The sequence below is a fragment of the Mytilus californianus genome, unplaced genomic scaffold (genome assembly GCF_021869535.1).
Source record: "Mytilus californianus isolate M0D057914Y unplaced genomic scaffold, xbMytCali1.0.p SCAF_6, whole genome shotgun sequence".
NCBI lineage: Eukaryota > Metazoa > Mollusca > Bivalvia > Mytilida > Mytilidae > Mytilus > Mytilus californianus.
Window position 1 is genome coordinate 117,270,728 of NW_026262712.1, and position 22,374 is coordinate 117,293,101.

General features: G+C 33.5%; 1 protein-coding gene across 1 annotated transcript in view; it reads left to right on the forward strand.

Moving 5' to 3' along the window:
* The window catches only part of LOC127704441 (receptor-type tyrosine-protein phosphatase alpha-like), a 101,986-nt gene that overhangs the window by 46,712 nt on the left and 32,900 nt on the right, over positions 1–22,374 (forward strand). The window contains exons 4-5 of the mRNA XM_052208488.1: positions 21,847–21,949; positions 22,208–22,296. Of these exons, the coding sequence (XP_052064448.1) occupies positions 21,847–21,949; positions 22,208–22,296 (192 nt within the window). The remainder of the gene's footprint in view (positions 1–21,846; positions 21,950–22,207; positions 22,297–22,374) is intronic.

The following is a 22,374-nucleotide window of genomic DNA, read 5'->3' on the forward strand; positions in this document are numbered from 1 at the left end:
AATATAATAGCCGTGGTTTAAAATCAACGACCTTATACATCAGGTAAGGACCAAGAGTAATAGCGAATAGTTGGAACCTTAAATCTTTGACAGCAGAAATCTTATCCAGATCGGTTTTAATACCCTGAGCGGACACGACAAATCCTGTATACCTCACTTTCTCCTTCAGAAACTCGCATTTGTTTCCTTTCAACGCCAGACTGTTCTGGCAAAGTAGCTTGACAACAGACTCTAACTTTTCAAAATGTCCTTCGATGGATTTCAATAGAATAATAATATCGTCAAGTGTCAAGCAGTCTCGTGCCTCGCCCATGCATTTCTCTATCAATATCTAAAACGTAGCATTCGCGTTGGTCAATCCAAATGCTAAATGGTTAAACTCATAAAATCCAAAAGGACCAAGATAAAACACCGTTTTGTACTTATCCGATTCATTCAGTGATCACTGCCAGTGAGCTGATCTCAAGTTGAGTTTGTAAAACTTGGACCCTGTTAAGCAATCGATGGTATCGTCCATACGATCTTGTAAATTCATGAAGTCAATACAAAATCAAAATGAGTCGTCCTTTTTGCGCACGAGTACGATATTCGATCAAATAGGACTTTTAGATTCACGAATGCAACCTTCTTCCATCATTTCCTTCAAATATTCCTTCACTTCGATATACATAGATTGAGGAATACGACGATAAGGATCTTTTAATGACGTATCATCCATAAGCATAATCTCGTGCTCAACAAGATCGGTATAACCTGGATCTGTAGGTCCAATGCAGAATTTCGTTCGCCATTTGCTGAGTTACTGTACTAAGCGGTGTAGAGCTTTTCATATTGTGTAGACTTTTACTATTGTTGATGATATAATATTGACCTCAAGACATCTCATTCTTTCTTTTGTTTTTATTTTTTGAAATTTAACTTGTTTGTGAAATATGGTAAAATCGGGTCGAGTTTAACTTATATGTTTGGTTTAGACGCTTGGCTTGTTGGGATGTTTAGGACTGAACCTTGATTTAGCATGTCATTTTATTGTGCGTAGGGTTACTGTATCTTTGACCAGTACCCAATATCTTGATTTATTCTTTACCTTTATTTTTGATAGTTTTAATTATCTTACTAAAGCTATTATAACAATTTGTTATGTTTTAGGAGCAAGCGAGTTCGAAAAATTATAATTTATTTGTTCCGTTAGTTCTCTAGAATGAGAAATTACTTTTAGTCCATGAACATTTTGGAGAATGGAGAGAGTGGAATGCTTGTACAGTATCGTGTGGTGATGGCCAACGGGTTAGAGACAGGATTTGCAATAATAGTCCTCCTCCATCGGGTGTTGAATCGACATGTAGGGGTGACACACAGCAGTCCGAGAATTGTTCTAGTAGACGTGTTACGAAATGGTATATACTCGAAGCTGAGGTTGACAACTTAGACTTTAAATGCGGGTATCGTATCAAAACACAAAAGTGATTTAAATTACCTGTGTATCATAATCAATTGAATCTTGTGTTTAAACCGCATTGTACTGATGTCCACTTAAATTTTTGCCTTCTATCAAACAGACGTCCCTTTGAAAACTTTATTAAACACCCATTTCATTATATAAATAGTCCTTACGGAACAAATATTCCATACTACTTTTTTCGTGAGGAATAAATAAAATTGACGGTACCAATTTTCTGCACCAGATGCGCATTTCGACAATAGATGTCTCTTCAATAAAAAGGACAAATCCCTAACTATTTCTTCCTTTTGGAACACTGGCAGCAGGCAAGGGTATTGCAGAAAAGATATAAAATCCAGAAGAAAGCCATGGAAAAGGAGTAATCGATAAGAGAAACAAGTCCCCCGCCAGCCCTTAAAAATTAAAGCAATATGTACTTGCAAAATTTAATTTTTGCGAGTTCGAAATCAATACCGACATACCATTTTACTTAAAAAGGGGTCAGAACTTTTGGACGGTTGCACACAATGCAAAATCGACTTATCATATAATATGAGGAAATCCAGCTGGCGGGCGGGTGGACGTGCAGGCGAGCGGTAGAAGAGGGTAACCGTTTGGAGTAATAAACTAACCTAGGCGCTTTTAAACTTTGCATAATGTATGTACATACATAGAAAATGTGCAACTCTTTTTATGGATTCATTTTGAATATAGTTTTTTTTTCAGAGGTTGAAACTCCCCTTCCCCTTCCCCCCGAATAATAGGCAAAAATTATTAAGAATAGAGAAAAATGGCCTAAAAAATTAAAGAATACAGAATGGAGGCTCCCATTCTTGACCCTCATACAGATGACCAACATGACATCTCTAGGGCCTTGCGAGCCCTTATTAGACCTTGGAAATGATTTTATACATAATAATCTGTTAATGCTTAATCATGAATAGTGTATTTCCCTTGTATTATTTTCATGTAAAATGTGACTAGTTCGACCCAACGAAATAAGGATATTTGGAAAAAGACATCCTATACATATTCATGCAAAGTTTCAAAACATTTCGCATTGTAATTTCTGAGGTATGAAATTGTCTTACCCGTTTGACCAGCCTCTCAAACAGTCAGAAAAGTACTCCCTGTCATATACCCTCTAATTAATGTATGTAAAAATGTGACTCTTTTTTTTACCAGTTTGACATCCTATATACATATTCCTGCATATTTCTCTTTGAAGTTTCTGTTCATGCTGCGAGTGCACACATAGATGCTTAGATACCGATTCTTTGTGAAATCTATGCGCTAAATACCTCTTGGTCGACAATAGAAAATTGCCGACAACTACGTTGAGGGTGGCATAATATGCCCACAGCGTAAACGGCAATTGACAGCAATTTTCGTGCCATTTACAGACTACACACGGAGCCTTGGGCACAATTTTACTCCAAATACTGGCATTCCATACTTGCCCAGGTTTTTGTGGACAATAGGAATCATATGAGATTCACACGCAGTAGTTTCCTAGGACAACAGGATGTCAGGTTAGGGTTAGGGTTAGGGTTAGGGTTAGTTCTAAATTAATTTAATTTTAAATGAATCAAGAAGTGTGTAGGATACCTGGTTAACATCACGCATATTGAACTTTACCGGTTTTAATCGCTAATCAATGTTTTGAAACAGTCCCCACATTTAAAGTCTAATTTGTAAACCTCAACGTCGAATATATACCTTTTCGTAACACGTCTAATAATATATCTTCTATTCAAAATATACTGCAACACGTCTACTAGAACAATTCTCGGACTACTGTGTGTCACCCCTACATGTCGATTCACCACCCGATGGAGGAAGATTATTATTGCAAATCCTGTCTCTAACCCGTTGGCCATCACCACACGATACTGTGGACTAAAAGTTTAAATGATAGTTATTTCTCATTTTAGAGAACTAACGGAACAAATAAATTATAATTTTTCGAACTCGCTTGCTCCTAAAACAACAAATTGTTATAATAGCTTTATTATTTTGTTTATATTGTCAATATCCGGCGCCGAGTTTATATTCGTTTCGTACGTGCTCAGTAATATTCAACTTAATGTTGAGTGTATTTTTGACGTAGTATTGAACGGAACGAAAATGATCTAGGCGCCGGAGATTAGTATGTAACACTTCATGACACAAAATTCCTACACAAACTTTACAAATTCAAATTAGATAAACAATGTTCTTTATTTCAACGTCAAATTGATGCTTTCAACACACTCAGAGTAAAATTGTACTTCTTACTGAAAGCAACAGTCCGATTGAAACTTTTTATTCAAGATAGCGATTTATTTGTTCATGACACCTTATTCATGTTATTATTAGTGTCTCAGTTTAAAATGGACACTCTTGAATTATTGGAATGGCCTTATAACTGCTAATACTATGATAGGAGTACAGAATTCTATTTCTGAAAATATACAGTAAAGATTCACAAACAACAGGTCGAATTATTTAAACACCTGCAAATACAATTTTCAACAACGAATATACTATTATGTAATAAGTCTATAAAAAGGACCAACCAGCAAATTTATTATGTACCGGATCGTCTGGAATATGTGATACTATGCAGATAAGGAAACAATTATAAAAGTCTAAATATTTGCGCAACGGTACTTCTATAAGATGATAATATACGAAGATGATGTTATAAAATCGTGTTGACAAATGTATACAACATGACCAGACTGCAAATATAAACGACAACTTACATACACGTCCACCTTAGAATCATTCAAAGAGTGATAAGTCCATGTTTTCGGATCCACCTGAAATTTTACACACATTGCCTAAATCATTTTAAACTTAATATTAAACGTTTCATTTTTCATATTTTTATTGTTGTTGCCATGGTATCAATTCATAAAAAATAACAATAATCAACTTATATTAGTTTACCCATGATCCAATATAGCGAGTTTTGCAAATGAAATTGTGAAAGTGTGTGTAACAGTAGAAATCTGATGTTTATATCATAGTTAATGACACTATGCATTATTTATTTTCCAAAATATTTTTAGCTTAAAACTTGTAGCTTATATTTGAAATTTGCTTGGATACCATGACAATTTGTTTATTTAAGGGACTTTCATAAAATTGTCAAACTGCAATTTTTTATTGAGGTGAAAGAAAAATTTTCCAAACAGCTTATTAAACAATGATTGTGTTTTATGATAGATATTGAATTGGTGAACTCAAAAAATTAAAATGGGGACAAGCCAATGATAGTTGCCATCGTAACGGAAATCAAATTCTTTCCATAGTTCATGAATGTGCAAAAATAACCATAAGAGGCATAATTTACAAGTCTTAATCTTGACTTTCCATAAAACCTCATCAACAAAAAACATTCCTATAGATGAATGTATGGGCTACATAAAAAAAGGATAAAAGGATAAGCAAATGATGATTGCCATGGAAACAACCGTTAATTCTTTCCTTATTTGCAGAATTTGAGAAAATCACCAAAAAAATCATTATTTTAGTCTTTGAAATTACTTTCCAAAAAAACATTTGAAGAAAAGTTTTTCGTTTTAAGAGTTTGTTATGGTCTAAATTAAAAAAAACAATATTTGGACCTGCAAATGATTGTTGCTATGGATACAGCCATTTATTCTTTCAATATTTAATGAATTTAGGAAAATCACCAAAAAGCATTTACAAGTGCAAAATATTACATTCCAAAAATACACTTTGCTTCACATTTTTTTTTTTTTTGTAATAAAAGTGTTGGGTATGATTTAATTTTTCAATAAAATGAGGACTAGCAAATGATACTTTCCATGGAAACAACCTTTTATTTTTTTCATTTTTGACAAATTTACGAAAATCGCATAAAACCCATATTTGCAAGTCTGAAACATATATAAATATGAAGATGTGGTATGAGTGCCAATGAGACAACTAGCCATCCAAGTCACAATGTGTAAAAAGTAAAACAATTATAGGTCAAAGTACGGCCTTCAACACGGAGCCTTGGCTCACACCGAACAGCAAGCTATAAAGGGCCCAAAAAGGCTAGTGTAAAACAATTCAAACAGGAAAACCAACGGTCTAATCTATATAAAAAAGGAGAAACGAGAAACACTTATGACGACAACCACTGAACAACAGGCTCCTGAAATTAGGACAGGTATATGTTTGATTTATCTTCACATCGAAAAAGTTTGAATGTTTTGTTTAAAAAGAGCTGATATGGTACCCATCCAAAATATTTTAAAAATCGGGACTGGTACCATGGAAACAGTCTCTGATTTGTTTCTATACTTAATGCATTTGAATTTAAATCACACCCTGTTTTGAAATTTTTACATAATTATAGCTATTTATTCCCTTCATTTTGTGACTTATATTTTTTTTTGTTCTGACACGTCTATTTGTGTATGGGAAACTTGACATCCTGCTACACCTACAACCAGAATATAAGATAGTTTAGTTCTATTTCATGTCAAACATTATGTTTAAAATCTAAATAAACCCATGTTAGCTTAACTTAAGAAATTATTCATGTAACAAAACAGTAAATAGCAATTCTTCAGTGTAATGTGCCATGTCTGAAATGCAGACAATATGTTTATGCCCGCCACGGGTGTGGATAGGGCATATACATTTACCTCTTGTCCTGATACGGTTAGATTTTGCGTTAAGGTTCGTTTCTAAGAGATCCATAATAATGAATTAATGCCATTTCACCAATACAGTCCTCTTACATAATACAACGCAGCTCAGCAACACTTGGGCAACTATGTCCTACATGCCATGCATAAGTGAATAGGGGTTTGTTTTGTGTTAAGGTCAATATAGCAGCAACCTATATTGTTTTAGAGTGGGAGTATTTATATCTTAAAGACACATAGTATAGTCATATTTACTTGTGATATACCAAGTTATTGCTTTTGCAAATACGTATGGAATATATATGATTTTTCGTTTTATATAATGACTTCATCAGACGTTTAGCAGATAAACTAATCATTCAATTATCTCCTGCAATCTGTAACATCTAGATTATGCCAACATTTTGACCCATATTTAAGATTATTCATATCGATATGTAATTAGAAAATTTACTTTATGCATGTAGCTCGTATTGACTTATAAGCATATAGGTTATGTATGATATTAAATGAGAATGTTCCTGATCCAAAATCAAGAGCAGTTTTCATGTCTGAAGCAGATGCTATATCATTTCCATTAGCTACATATCTTTTCGTTTGAGTTCTCATATGAGATATCTTGGAATCACAATATGAATTCCCAGCTTATGGTTCTGAATACAAATATTGATTATATGTACTATAACAGATCATACATTTTCAAGTGATAATATCATTGTACATGTGTGTATACCCTATACGCTCATATTTATTATTCTATGAAGGCATTCGTGAATACAATATATAAGTATTGCCAATAGCCCAGCAACCATAGTGGACAACGGAATTTACATATAGAACATCCGTTGTTCGACCTGCTAGTCAAATGAGTTTTCTTAAAATATACTTTTTCACTTTTTTGGTCTTTTGGAAAAAATTGTTTGTGCTGTATTGTCAATATATCCATTTATTACATCGGTGATCCGTTTATTTGGCAATCGCCAATGGCAGTAAGCAGGGTTTAAGAACATTTGTTGTTCGACCTGTTAGTCAAATGCGTTTTGTTAAAATATACTTTTTCACTTTTTTGGTCTTTTGGAAAATGTTGTTTGTGCTGTATGTAGACCCCTCTAACAAGAAATATGTTTTGCATGCACACGTATAAAAATTGCGGTTTTTATCCAACGCAATCATAGGTTTGAACGTTGTTTTCAATTTAGACTTGTTTATATTTTTTCGTTTTGGCTTGTATTATATTTGCCTTCGGGTCTATATGATGCGTTCATCCTATTTTGATTCCTCAAAATTCAAGAGTCTATCCTAAATTGAGGTAAATTGTATGGCTTTCAAATACCGTTTCGATTCCTAACATCACTGAAGAGACATTAATTGTCGAAATCCGGATATGGTGTACAAAAACCTTTGCACCTTTTGTTTGCGGTATACCATCTTTTCCGCAAGTGAATTGTTTTCTGTTTAATATTAAATTTATAATTAAGATCCATTTATTACATCGGTGGTCCGTTTATTTGGCAATCGCCAATGGCAGTCAGCAGGGTTTAAGAACATTTGTTGTTCGACCTGTTTGTCAAATGCGTTTTGTTAAAATATACTTTTTCACTTTTTTTGGTCTTTTGGAAAATGTTGTTTGTGCTGTATGTAGACCCCTCTAACAAGAAATTTGATATGCATGCACACGTATAAAAATTGCGGTTTTTATCCAACGCAATCATAGGTTTGAACGTTGTTTTCAATTTAGACTTGTATATATATATATATGATCAATGAAAAAACAATAATCACAAATAACCCAAATTACAAAATCGTGAATATACTATTGGGTACAAGTTAGCTAGAATAATGTTAGCCAAATACAAACAAAACAAATATATGGTTGACATGAATGTAATCTGAATAACTTAATAACTCGATCAAGGACGACTTCGCTGGTAAGGAACAACCAAACAAACCCAATATTGGAGTAAACTAGAAACCTGTGTCCGAATCCAATGCGACAAGTCGTCTCAAGAGTTAACTCGGACGTGTAAAGTTTTGAAAACATATACTATGCATGTATCATAATATATTCATTATATTGAATGGAACTTGAATGTTGCCATGTGTGCGGTGGTCTAGAAAGTGATAGTCTAAAGGAAAAAAATTCCCCTATAAAATTAGTCATGTGCCTTATACCTAGTACCGTAAACTTATAAAACTATACCCTAGTACTGTAAATACAATAATTTCTCCCTATACTAACGAAACGTGAGCAATTATACATATACCCTATACGCTCGTATTTATCATTATCATTATCAAGGCATGAATGAATACAATAAATATAGTATTGCGATAGCCCAGCAATCATAGAAATACCAAAGAAAGGGTTAGAGTGTAGTAAAATGACATCAAAGACATAATTTTTGTGAGACTGAAATTTTCTTTTTTAAAGTATCTTCGATATAACTATATTTAACAAAATCTGTTTTCCACCTCCCATGTCGCTTTATGCATCTTTCATTTACATTAGACTTAGCAGCTGTGGTTGCACCGCCTGATCGGAAAGAATGGGAAGACCAATATTTAAACTTGGGGCTACCAGCTTAAGTCTCTTTACATTGTTTTCCGTAGCTGCATTGTAGCTAATAGGCTTATTCTTATATAAGTTTAGCTACACCTTTGGATCTAAAAACAGGTTTAAATATGAAGTGTTCAGATTGTGCGTCTAAACCAGGCCTGATAATGACTAATATCCTAAATACATGTTAACTTGGCAAGCATTAGTGATACCCTTAGAAATAAAAATGTCATTCCCTTGTCTGTATTGATCCGATTGGCTATTAGAAATAAAAAGTTTTTTAAATGATCTTCGAAATTCCTAACATCTTTGCACCTTAATTTCTTATCTCATCGAACCAGGGAAAATCTGAATAAGACAATAACATCATAGTGAGATCGCTATCTATGAGTAAATCTGAACTATCTGTGTACATAGAGCATAAATCAATCATCATGTCAATAGTAACTGTATCTTTTTTATTTACAGGCCTACTGTTACGTTTATTAGCCGATTCTAAAAATGATTTTACAAATGAATTTTCTGTCTGATCATTGAAATCGTTTAGATCACGAGCCCATTTAGTTGAATAAACAACTGAATTGACAACGCTTGGAGAACTTTATTCATTTATTAATTCAGTAATGTAAAGTGCTAAATGAACAGGCTCGGCAGGCAATTCATTTAAACAGTTTTCGATTGCGAATTTCTTCCATCTATTGAAACTTGAAAAGTACTTTAAACAGGTATTCTCACCTCTGGAATCAACAATGAATGTGATCATCTTTCCAGCTAATTTGTACAGTTTACCGCTGATAGAAAAGCCATTCTCTACTATAGCAGCTTCAACATTTCGTCTACGTTTCATTCTTGCAAATAACAATTATATAATCAAAATTAAAATTTTTAAAGCTAGCATTTTAAATTTCGTTGGTAATTTTGCGAATATTCCATTTTTGCCTGCTTCTTTAACTATCATCCTTTTTCCCGACAGATAGTCTATGTCTTGTATAAAATGTGCTCTACCTTTTGATGTGTAAATCAGCGGCTAAAAAGGGCCGATTTCCATTCCGAAATAACTCCGAATAACTAAGGTACATGTAGCGTTATCATGCTGTATTTTTTGAAAAGCCATAGGAATAAAAGACGATGGAGGGACTAACCAGTTCGTGTCCTTCCCCCAATTTTGAGAGAATGCATCTATCTCTTCTGAACCTGTGCAGTAATGTTTTTAATTAAAACGTGTGCATATGCTTTATAATGTATGGCGAACCTGACAATAATATATGGTCCTTATTTACCATTCCAATATTTAAATAATTCGCCGTGAATAACCCAATCATCGTTGTCTGTGTTTCTGCTCACGTAAAATGTTTGTGAGAATAAAATGTCAAACAATATTATACAACGTATTTACTGTCTATGAGGATGATTACCAAGTTTGCATACTGATTGTCTGCCCTCGGTAGCCATTTTGAAGTTATCTTATCTGAACAAATATTGTGAATATTATCTGCTATGTTTTGTAGTATGTTTTTCTTGCTGCCGACTTTTAGTATATGTGGAAAATTTTTATTGTCAGAGTTGACGTTAACCGACTTGTCATCTATACTAAATTAACTTTCGTAAGTGCATAGTACTCGTCTTACGCATTCGAATGCGCGCCATATTGAACTTTTCAACTTTTCATCGCCTATCCATTTACCCGACATTTCACCGTTGTCAAAACAATTAACAACGATACGCTGGGTGGATAAACAACGACCGAAGCCTACATCTGAGGCGTCACAAAAAATGTCAAAACCTGACACAAAGTCATGATCAACTCTGCAAATGTCAACACCATGCTCATTTAATTTTCTGAGCAAGCTATCCCAGAAAAGAATTTCTATGAGAGCATCTGGATACATCTTTACAGGAGCATCCCATCTTGCTCGTTCCATGATACACTTATACAAGTATCTGGTGTGCAATCTCACCTTGTCACTGATAACAATCATCATGGAAATTATTTGACCCAATATACTAGCTAAAAATCTAGTACTGAATAGCAATCTACCGTTCGTAATTTCTTTACATAATTTACGAATAATATTTTTGGCTTTCTCAATTCTCTCTTCCTTAATAAAAACTATTTCGGTATCCCATGTGTAACCTAACCAATCTATAGTCTGACTAGGTTACCAATGACATTTCGCATGTTCTATTAAAAATCCTAATCTTTCGAGTATACTTTTAACTCTACTATTCATACTACTCTTGAAATCATTGTCTCCTCCGAGACCATCATCTAAAAACACGATTACACGTTTACCTTCTGTTCTCATGTGTTTGACAATTTTTGTAAATATATACCCAGCTGTTGCAATGCCAAATAACAACACAAAATATCGCATGATACCGTCAAAATCAAATGCAAAACCAAGAAATGATCTGTGAATTTCTGCTATCTCAATACGGTGATATGCGGATTTCAAATCGTACCTAATAGAAAATCCCACTCAAGGGTCTTGTGCGTTTTCTGTATCTTCGTACTTAAATTCAAATTTTAAGAGATAGGAGTTCAAATGACTATTGTAACAATTGAAACAGGGTTTACAACAAAAGGCCTTTCATTTACTCCTGAAATGCATCTCTTCTCTATTAATTTGCTTATCTCATCTTTTACAGATTTTTTCGATTTTCATGTGAAGATCTTTTATTCTGCAACAAGTCTGATCTTGGCTCTGTTTTAAAAGGTATCTAATCTCCATTTTCATTAACATACAGAAAATGTCTTTTAATGTTAATTGATTTCCATTCAGATAATTTAGATTTTAACTAACCTACAGGTGAGAGAATACCTGTAGGCTGGTCAACCGTAACGATTGAAAACTGATCTTATTATTAACCTTATCATTGCAATAAAATGTCATGTGACCACCAGTTTCTATTGAACTCTTTTCAGGTTCATTTAAATTTGAACTTATACTATTAGTCAAAATTGGCAAATTGTATAAAGTTTTAAAAGTACTTATCATCTTCTTGTCCGGACAATCGTCGGCCCAGTGTCCTCTTCTTCCACAGTTAACGCACCTGCCAGTTTTCCTAGAGGAATTCGTAGTATCTGCTTTTTCTCTCGTGTATGTTTTTTCTTGTATTTTGTTTCTTGGATTTCTCTGCTTCCTGTTTTCTTTCTGCTCTGTTTTGTGTCCTGATTATTTTCTTCTAATCTTCCAAATCGTCGGCGAAAGGATTTGCCACGTATTTGCCTACAACCTTCTACCCGAGATCTGAAGAATCTTCCATTTTAAAATGTTTTTGTCCTTCCTTCACTAATTCCATGCCTTCTGCTATCTTGGATTTGGCTGCTTGTATAGAATCAACAAATCAAATATTTTATTGTCGTATAAACTTTACAGTTTGTGACCAACATGTATTAACACAATAAACATATATACATACATATCAAACAAACACAATAAAAACAGCATCAAAATTTATAAAAACAAACAAGCTGTTAAGAGTCCCCAGCCCTCAGTTCTAATGACTTTTTCAAGAAGCATCCTAACTTATTTGTTTGTAAAGTCGTTGATGGATTAAGTAAATAATGAATTTTTTCTTCTTCATTTAAATTATCAAAGTTATTATTTTCAGTACATATGTGTTCAAAAAAGGCAATTCTTAGTGTTTTATTATAATCACAATAGAGTAAAAAATGTTTCTCATCCTCTAGTATTTTACATTTATGACAAAGTCGTTCCTCTCTTGGGATTTTAAAATATCTCCCCTTTTCAATTAAGAGGGAGTGATCACTTAGTCTAAATTTAGTGATCAATTTCCTTATCTGAAAATTAGATATATTTAGATAAGATTCTGGTTTGCAATCTTTTTTAAGTTTTTTATATAGATAAAATTTACTTTTATCATCTATGTTTTCAAATTTAGTTTCAATTAAATCTTCATATTTTTTTTTCATTTTTAACTTTATATCGTTTTTTATTTTATTTACATCTTTTATGTCCTTACAAGTAGAAAGAATATTAAGGTCAATATTAGTCTCTTCAACAATATTTTTTGCATATGTATACCATGAATAAGTTCCAGTCAAATCTAGAGACTGTGCTAGAGAAAAAGCTTCCTTTATCAATGGATTAATATTATTATTATATAGTCTAGCTAAATATAAAAGGGTTTGTGTTTTAATACAACATTCTATAGGCAATCTTCCTAATTCAACTCTTGCTCCTAAATTGGATGCATTTTTTCTTATTCCTAGAGTAGATTTACCAAATTTAAGATGCATATTTTCAATAGGGGTTTTGTCTGTAAAATCATGTTGATTAATATGTTTTCCTGAAGATAAGGCTCTGTTTTTGGCTCTTTGAAAAGAAAAATATGTATCCAAATATGTTACTTCTGAATTATAGGTCATAATTGGTTTTACTAAAGAATCAAAAAGATTATTTGCTACTTTTATAGGTAGATTATTCAATGATTTAGCATAGGATTTTATTGCAAAAAATACTTTTTTTGCCATTTTTGTCAGCTCTAAAGTACTTTGTGATAAATTTCCATTACATTTTATCAACATTCCCAAAAATGAATATTCTGATACTCTCTCTATGGCTTCATTCTCATAGTAAATATGTGATGTTTCACCATTTTGTTTGGACTGACTGAAAATCATGGATTTTGTCAACGCTCTCAATTCTGGTCCTTCTAAATTAGCGTCTGCTTCTTTCAGCTTCGACAATACTTTCAATTCGTGTTTAGACTGATTCTCGTTGCCTTTTCTCTTGCATGAGTAATTGTCAGTAAAGGTCTGTACGATTTTATACATCTGTGATTGTGAAATATCTTGTTGTGATTGTCTTTTGTTGGATTGGAAAGACGATAACCTTGTATCCATTATAGAGGAAATGTCATTCAATAAATCTTGTTGAACGTTGGAAACTGCATTTTTCACTTCCAAAGATATAGCGTCTTTAAGTGAACTGGATATCCCGGTGTCCGTTATGAATGTTGCACTATCTGAGGTGATAGTCTGTGGGGGAAAATCCCGCCATACAATTAGTCACGTGTCTTATAGGTGTAATACCACCATTGATTTTCCCCTATTACTCTTTGTTATATTTGCACTTTTCAAAAAATTGTGCAGAATTTATCTTTTTTTCAAAAAAGAAATACTTGGCATGAGTAAAGTTTTATCCTGTCCAGTAATATAGACACAATTTCACATAACATTTCATTGCATATAAGAAAATAACCATCACAGTAAGTTAACCAATCAAATTTTCACCCCTTTTTAGCTCACCTGGCCCAAAAGGGCCAAGTGAGATTTTCTCATCACTTGGCGTCCGTCGTCCGTCGTCCGTCGTCCGTCGTCGTCGTCGTCCGTTAACTTTTACAAAAATCTTCTCCTTTGAAACTACTGGGCCAAATAAAACCAAACTTGGCTTAAATCATCCTTAGGGTATCTAGTTTTAAAAAATGTATCCGATGACCCCGCCAATCAACCAAGATGGCCACCGTGGCTAAAAATAGAACATAAAGCATTTAGAGCAAATCTGACGGGATAAAAATGTTCATCAGGTCAAGATCTATCTGCCCTGAAGATTTCAGACGCATCAGACAACCCGTTGTTGGGTGGTGCCTCTGGATTGGTAATTTTAAGGAAATTTTGCAGTTTTTGGTTATTATCTTGAATATTATAATAAATAGAGATAAACTGTAAACAGCAAAAATGTTCAGCAAAGTAAGATCTACAAATAAGTCAACATGACCAAAACTGTCAGTTGACCCTTCAGGAGTAATTGCCCATTAAAGTCAAATTTTCACAATTTTTCATAAATTTTTAAAACTTTACAAAAATCTTTTCTTCTGAAACTACTGGATCAAGTTCATTATAGATAGAGATTCTGTAAACACCAAGAATGTTCAGTACAGTAAGATCTACAAACAAGTCACCATCACCAAAACAGAGAATTTTGTCATGAATTCTATTCTTGTCTTTTGTTGTAGAGTGTCCTTTGTTTAATATGCACTGCAGCACATAGATCAAGGTGAGCGACACAGGCTCTTTAGAGCCTCTAGTTTTTCTGTGTACAAGCTTTAGTAATCATGTAACCTCAAGTTTCCAAAATATTCTATAGAAACACCAAATAAAAAAATAAGGGTGCTTTGAAACACCCAAGATATATGTTTATGACTCAGAAATTTTTTACTGCAATGAAATGTAGGATTAATTTCCTACAACTGTCAAATTCAAGGGAATATTTTTTTTCGATCCTTTTTCGTATGCAACTGGATGTACTATGATTTGGTGGTATTACACCTAAAGACTTCTTTGTTGAATAATCTGAATAATTTTTTTTTTCTTTGTAATACTGGTTATTTCAAGCGTTACTGTCAAGTTTTGTCATAATCAGTTCAATAGTTTGAGAAAATCTAGTATATTGTAAGACGACATCTACAGCGATTCGAGCAAAATTTCTTCGAAAAATCCAAATCAAGCCGCATCATGATAGAATATAGTGTGTACCAATAAATGATCAAATATTTATCTCATCTGCCTACAAACAGTTGAATATGATACAAAAGATGACCCTGGGATGATAAATACCGCTAATGGACCTCTTTGCCTCTATTATTAGGTCCCTTTTGGTTCATTTATACCTCTCATTTCCTCAAAATTTCAACTTTTTAGGCAAATAAATACAAACTTTGGGGTAACTTTCACTCATTTATGAAAAAAATGGGATAATAAATGAGTAATTGAAGTATTCAAGCTGAATGAACTATCCATTTAAAGTTTACTGACTCCATGGAGGTTTAAATAAGTCTTTACGTAAAACTTAAATTTACGCCGCGTTCCAGAGAGGGACATAAAATGCTTCACTTTTAGTGAATAATTTTTTGTTACTGCTTCAAAATAATTTCATTTACTAATAACTATATTTTTATTAAAGTATTACTTAGGAAAAAGTTTTCTATCATAGCAAAACATAAGAAATAAGGAGAAAAAGTCAGAAAAAGCTTCCCAAAACACTGAGTATGGCTTCCTCTGTCTACTAATATTCATGGTAGAGTCCTATTTCAAGGCAATTTTCTCATAAAATGTGTTTTTGAGACTCAATCCACTCAGAATATTTCATTTTTGTAATATTTCACTTAAATAGCATGAAATTTTAACAAATGAGAGTACACATAAGGTCAATGTCCGGATAGGGTGACTTTCCTTCCTGCGAACTGTTAGGTAGCAATACACAGTTAGAAGTTTAGTTTCGCATTTTGGCCATTTTGAATTTTTTAAATATGAAAGTTTTTGTACAATAAAATTGATTTTTAGATAGCTCAGGAATAATATAGCCTTCTAAGTGGGTTTATATGAACATCAAGATTTTTTTTTTGCATTTTTTATAGGCCATTTTTCATTTTGACAGTCCGTATTTTTACATCCGTACCGCCCATAGGTCCAGAAATTATGGTAGTGTTTTTCAAAAAAGATTTGACCCTCGAACTTTTCGATTCAATTTTATGGAAAAATGAGCAGAAATGCATGATTTTTGTTTGACCTCTTGATAGATAAATTTCTATGGTTTCAGGAAAGGTATCACTCTAATGGATTGAAATTCTCCTCTGGACCAAATTTTTGGGACCTTTGTGACATTCCCCCCTCCCTTTGGCAATATTTTGTATCAAATAAATGCAGATTGTTGTCATGATTACACCAAAAAGGGATTATATTTCACCATTACAACTATTGGAAATCATATCTATGGGAGATGTTGTTTCCATATATATGCACATGCATAACACAAACATAAAGCCTTATTTGTTAGAAAGCAAGGGAAAGTGGTGGTTAAAAATTATGAGTGTCAATTTTAGGTTTTTTTTCCTAACTGTGTATTGCTACCTTAGCTTGTGAACTTACATGCTGAAAATCCGGCTCAGCGTGTCAGTCTAGTACAAAGCAGGGTTAATATTAATACTATATTTACATGTTTTCGTCCTAAATATGCATTTAATTTGCCGCTGGACGTCGTCCATTATCATCATTTATTTTACCGTTACTATACAGTGAAGTGTTTTTCTTCTACTGGTTTATATTACACCTTCTTTAATATCCACCGATCGAAATTAAAAAAGGGCAGGTGATTTTTTTCAACCAAACACTTGTGCCTGTTTGGGTTATCTTGACGGTAAATGATATTATACAAAATGTGCCTGTTGGGATATCTTTGACGGTAAAAATTATTAAATTAACTCCGTATTTTTTTAGTCATGTGGCGGTTTCGAGCTTATTATTCTGTATAGGCATCTTTTTTATTACAAAAGACTGTATGTTGACTCTTAATGTTTTGATTTGTCTGTGTTGTTGGGTTGCTGTCGCATTAATGTATACCTTTATCTCCTTTTATTCAAAACCAAAGGATTGACTTGGGTATAGAAAAATTGACATCTCTGGACTTCTCCCCGTCCGACAGTATACCCTTGCTAAAGGGGTGCGTCCGTTTGGCTGTTCGGATGTATAAATACGCAGCTTCGTCCGGTCGGAATAGAAATGGCGTATATCCGATGCCTGGTGTAGTAAGAGTTTCACGCAATCTTTACGTTAAAGATAAATAAGAAGATGTGGTATGAGTGCCAATGAGACAACTCTCCATCCAAGTCACAGTTATAAAAAGTAAACAAATGTAGGTCAAAGAACGGCCTTCAACACTCCATGCTACTAAAAAGGTAAAGATCATAGGTTCTGAAACAACGAAATTTGTAGAGAAAAAAAACTTGAATCGATATGTATTCACATACAATAAAAGGATTAAGAGAAAGATCTCCGTTAATTTTAACTGCACTTTATCTACGGTTAATAGATATAAGAAGATATGGTATGAATGCCAAAGAGACAACTCTCCATCCAAGTCACAATTTGTAAAAGTAAACCATTATAGGTCAAAGTACGGCCTTCAACACGGAGCCTTGGCTCACACCGAACAGCAAGCTATAAAGGGCCCCAAAATGACTACTGTTAAACCATTCAAACAGGAAAACCAACGGTCTAATCTATATAAAAAACGAGAAACGAGAAACACTTATGAACCACACCAACAAACGACAACCACTGAACAACAGGCTGAGGACAGAACCATTTGAATAATTCTTTGATGAGGGAAATACGATCTACGCACAAGTTAAATGATTGAAATCTTTAAAAAAAAAACAACAAAGGTCAGCTAAATTAAGTCGCATGGCTGATTTTAACACATTTTTTTGCGCCTTTTGCAAGGACAATCGTAGATGAAAAAAAATTTAAATAACAAAACCTATCAGTAAGACAATATCTAAAGAATAAATAAAACGGCCAAAATAAGTTGAATCCTTATATGAATTGTAGCCAACATTTTTTAAACAAGCTTTTACGACAACTATACCAGATATAAAAAAAAACTTGACAAACCAAATTTTGTCACTTAGACAAGACTGCCGTCGTTGTACACTACAATATTATAAAGACATATTGCCGCTCAATGAAGAATTTTTTCTGTTCTTCTCCCCTCCTCCTAGTTTGGCTGGATAGGATACAATGTAACCCCTGATGTGGACTACGTTATTTAATGTTAAAAAAAATTAAATGCAAAGAGAAAAATGACGAAAGAAATGCTAAAATTTACGCTTAAAAAATCAAATATAAATAAAAATCAAATGTATAAGAATTGGAAAACTGTTTGAGACAATCATCAACCGAAGACTAATGATTATACATCACTAAATGAAGCTGATTGCTCCCTTAATGTCCAGTGGCAAATATGTCATACATATTCACGACGATATGCCAAGTGGATCGACCTGAAGCAAATGATAACAGTTTTAGAGTGACACTTTAATAAGATAGAGCGTTGGCTAGAGGTAAAACGTATCCCTCCTTTCTTTTTTCTCCACGGTAGACAAATGTCAAAAACAAAACGCCATGAATTTACAATCAATAACGGCCACTATAAGTAAATGAGATCTGGACATATTTTGTAAATAAATTCCTATTGCAGCCAACAAGAGATATTAAATCAACCAAAAGCACTTTTATTCTCTGAAATTGTAAATTATGGTATTTCGCTGGATGTTTTTTCCCGATCCTATTTTGGACCCCCTGATTCTAAGAGGGCGTGTCTAATTAGTCATGCCCGGTTAACTTTTAGTAAATTGAACCTCAACTGAAAGACCTACACCGGGTTAATAAGTTCGAGGTACAATAAGTAAACAAAAGAGATCCTTTATGAAATGAGATCGTCCCAGGTATCTTAGATAATTATTTTGCGTTGAATAACAATGTAAAATGCGCGAACAGGTTTGTAAGAGTTTTTATTGTTAAAGTAGTATTATACACCTCAAACATGGGTTATTTTCACCATAACTTCTTATAAATATTTTTTTCTGTGTAAAACTCCAAAAGCAAACATTTCATGTTTACATATGAATCTTTTTTTGGAGTGACCTGCCGGTTATTTTACATTGCTATTTTGTTCGAAGTGACCTGGACTATTTTTATTCGTTACTAAAACTGGAAGTTATCAAAGATGGCAAAAACTCAGGCATCTTTGCTAGCCAAGGGTTACGATCCAGTCCCCTCCTCTCCACCCTTGGCAGATTAATCCAACATTTGTGATTACAATGTTGTGCCAGCTACCGGCAGACAAAAGTCACGCCCATTCTGACTACATCATACTTGACCAATGGCAGCATTTGAACTCTTCAGTGTGGAGGTGTAAAATGGTTGCGTCTAGTGTTTACAAATTTCGTGAAGCTGGAACCGAAAATATACGTTGATATTCCAACATTTACGCGAGAAATATATCCAGGAACTTCAATTAGTTCATTAAGAACTTTAAAGGTGTCACTAGATATCTCCCTATGTTTTGGGGGTTTAGACTTGTTACACAATCAGCACGTGGTAATTATTTATTTACATTTTCTACATTTACACGTGATCATCTTAAAGGCGCTTTTTGATTGGATGCAACCAGTTACAGCTGCAACCAATGAAAATCGTTACCTCGTGGATCCGAAATTCTATCTTAATCAAGCAAGGGTGAAGAGGAGGGGACTGGATCGTAATGCTTGGCTTCAGAAGATGAAAGTCAGGTCAATAAACATAAATATATAATATTGGCCTGGTGAGACCCTCTGTAGTTATATAGCCAAATAAGAGTTATATTTTAAATAATAAGTGTACATATGATATCTAAGTTTATATTTGAACATTTGCATCTGCCAATCATTCATCTACATTTAACATACATGCTACTTTACTTGATTAATATATGTTAAATTGTACAAGTGATATGATCAGGAGTCAGCAAATCACATTAGCTCTGAACCAAATGTTCATATAGAAGTAAACTGCAAAAGTTTACCTGAGCCAGATGGCAGTAACACACCCTATTTCTTCTGATATCAAACAATGAAAATTTCTCAATTCCTAATTGTGGTTTTGCCTTCGAACTGACAGGTTGCCATTGTAAACCTTTGCTATTCCTACATGAAAAGAAAGAAAAAACCATAAGCATCAATTGCATGACAAATGCATGTACTACATAAAAATAGAATTGAGAATGGAAACGGGGAATGTGTCAAAGAGACAATAACCTGACCAAAGAACAGAAAACAGCCCAAGGCCACCAATGGGTCTTCAACACATATATTGTACATGACATATGTATGTCAGAAATCATTTATAACAAATATTTATTTTTTTGTCATTTGAGGTGCATAGTATATATCGTATCAACTGCATCCACAAGAAGTTCTAGTAAACATACCTGGAAAATATTTATTATTTTTATTAGATAAAAATTTTAATATAACTTTTGAGGATTATCATTGGAGAAATGGTTGCTTGTTTGAACCATTGGTATCGAATGTTGTATCTAACCGATTTAAATGGCACAAGTAACCTGTTATCAGTCATCTTATCTATTGAAATTAGTGATGTGTAAATGCTAAATTTACCTGTGAAATAGACAACCTGTGAGGGTCTCATAATTTCCAAATATCCGAGCTCGTAGAACAACCAGTTCTTCACTTTGGATTAACTGGGTCAATTTGCAGGCTGATAAATGGGATAATATGGATTTAATACAGCTCCCCAAAGTTACAAAGTCCTTCTTAAATTTTGTGTAATTTCCACCGTCTTATCAAAAAAGGCACAAAAAGTTTCATACTTAATGTAGATTTTTTTTTCCAGGGGAAGTAACTTTTATGACTTATAGCAACAAAAACTACTAGTTCTCAGTACAGCATTCCTATTTACTATCAAATTTGCTCGTTAAAATATTTTGTATTTAAAGATTTCAAATAAATAAATCTATACTTTTCAAAATCTTGATCATCTTGTTTTACTATATATTCTTTGTAATTACATTTCACATATTTCAAAAAATATATCTGTCTATCTTTAATTTATCAGATTGGAGTCACTTTTTTATACAGAACATCTAAGATGAACATCATGGAGTTTGAATTCAAACGAAGCCGGCGAAGATCGAGCTTCCAGGGGAAGAGACGTTTGCAAGATTCATTAATTACAAATGCGCAATACGAGTTCCGTTCACCATCTACGCGGACTTTGAATGTTTTGTGGAGAAGATTTCTCCATTGTGTTAGCTCAACCCATCAAAGGTTTACAATATAAACATCACACACCATCGAGTTTTTGCTAATACGTGAATTCACACGTTGAAACTACAAATCACCAGTCATTTACCAAGAAACCGGTGTGGCTAAGGAATCGTTAAGCGTATGGAGAATGAAGTAGATGCCGCCACAAAGATGTACCCAAGAGTGCTGTAAAAGGAAAAGGGGAAAGATCACGATTATCTCACGGGAGAATTTTCGGGGCTGCACAAAACGAGTGTAACTTAGTATATTGACTCCCGAGGTTTGTTAAAATCGTATTTTACAATTTTAGTGGGTAGGACGCGCATCTCTTTGTCAAAGAATCACAATCCTTAAACAGTTCCAATGTCAATATACAAATCAACATTGAGACCCAGGATCTGTATACCCATCCATCTGAGAGTTGTCTTTCGGTTAAAGGACTTCTGAGGAGCCGGCACAGCTTATGCATCTGTAGATCTGGTGACACATGTGAACACTCATTGTAACCATGTACCTTTCTATCCAAAACAACTTTTGATATGTATATAACCAAGCTTCAATAACTAATAATTTATTATTTTTAGATCAAGAGAAGAATAGTGATGGTTTAGTTCCAATTGTTGGTGGTGGAATAGGAGCAATTGTTGTTTTTGTTGCTGTATTCATCATTTGTATTGTGCTCCGACGGTAAAGCATTTAGTTATATAAGTACATTGTGTTTTGAATAACTCAGATTAATGCAATAATAATGTGAATTTTCTTCAGAATATTTGGCCCCAATCTGTAATTCTATCATTTGAGTTTTTAGACATACAACAAGAAAAAAGAAGTTATTCAATGAATTTTCAACGCATATATATTCATTTAGCTATATTCATCATTCTACGTTTGTTGATTTTACCTGTAATTCGATGTTGTAAAACAAGTATTTTTTATGTCACAAAGAAGACGAAATTCACATCAGAAAGACACAGAAGGAAGGAAAGTGAACACAAAACTTATAATGGCTGAGCAGACCGTTCAGTATAGACCAGGTACAAATTAGTCCCACTAAAATAGTTTGAAATTCAAATAAATGTATCTATGATACTATTTGAATTTTGACATTATGA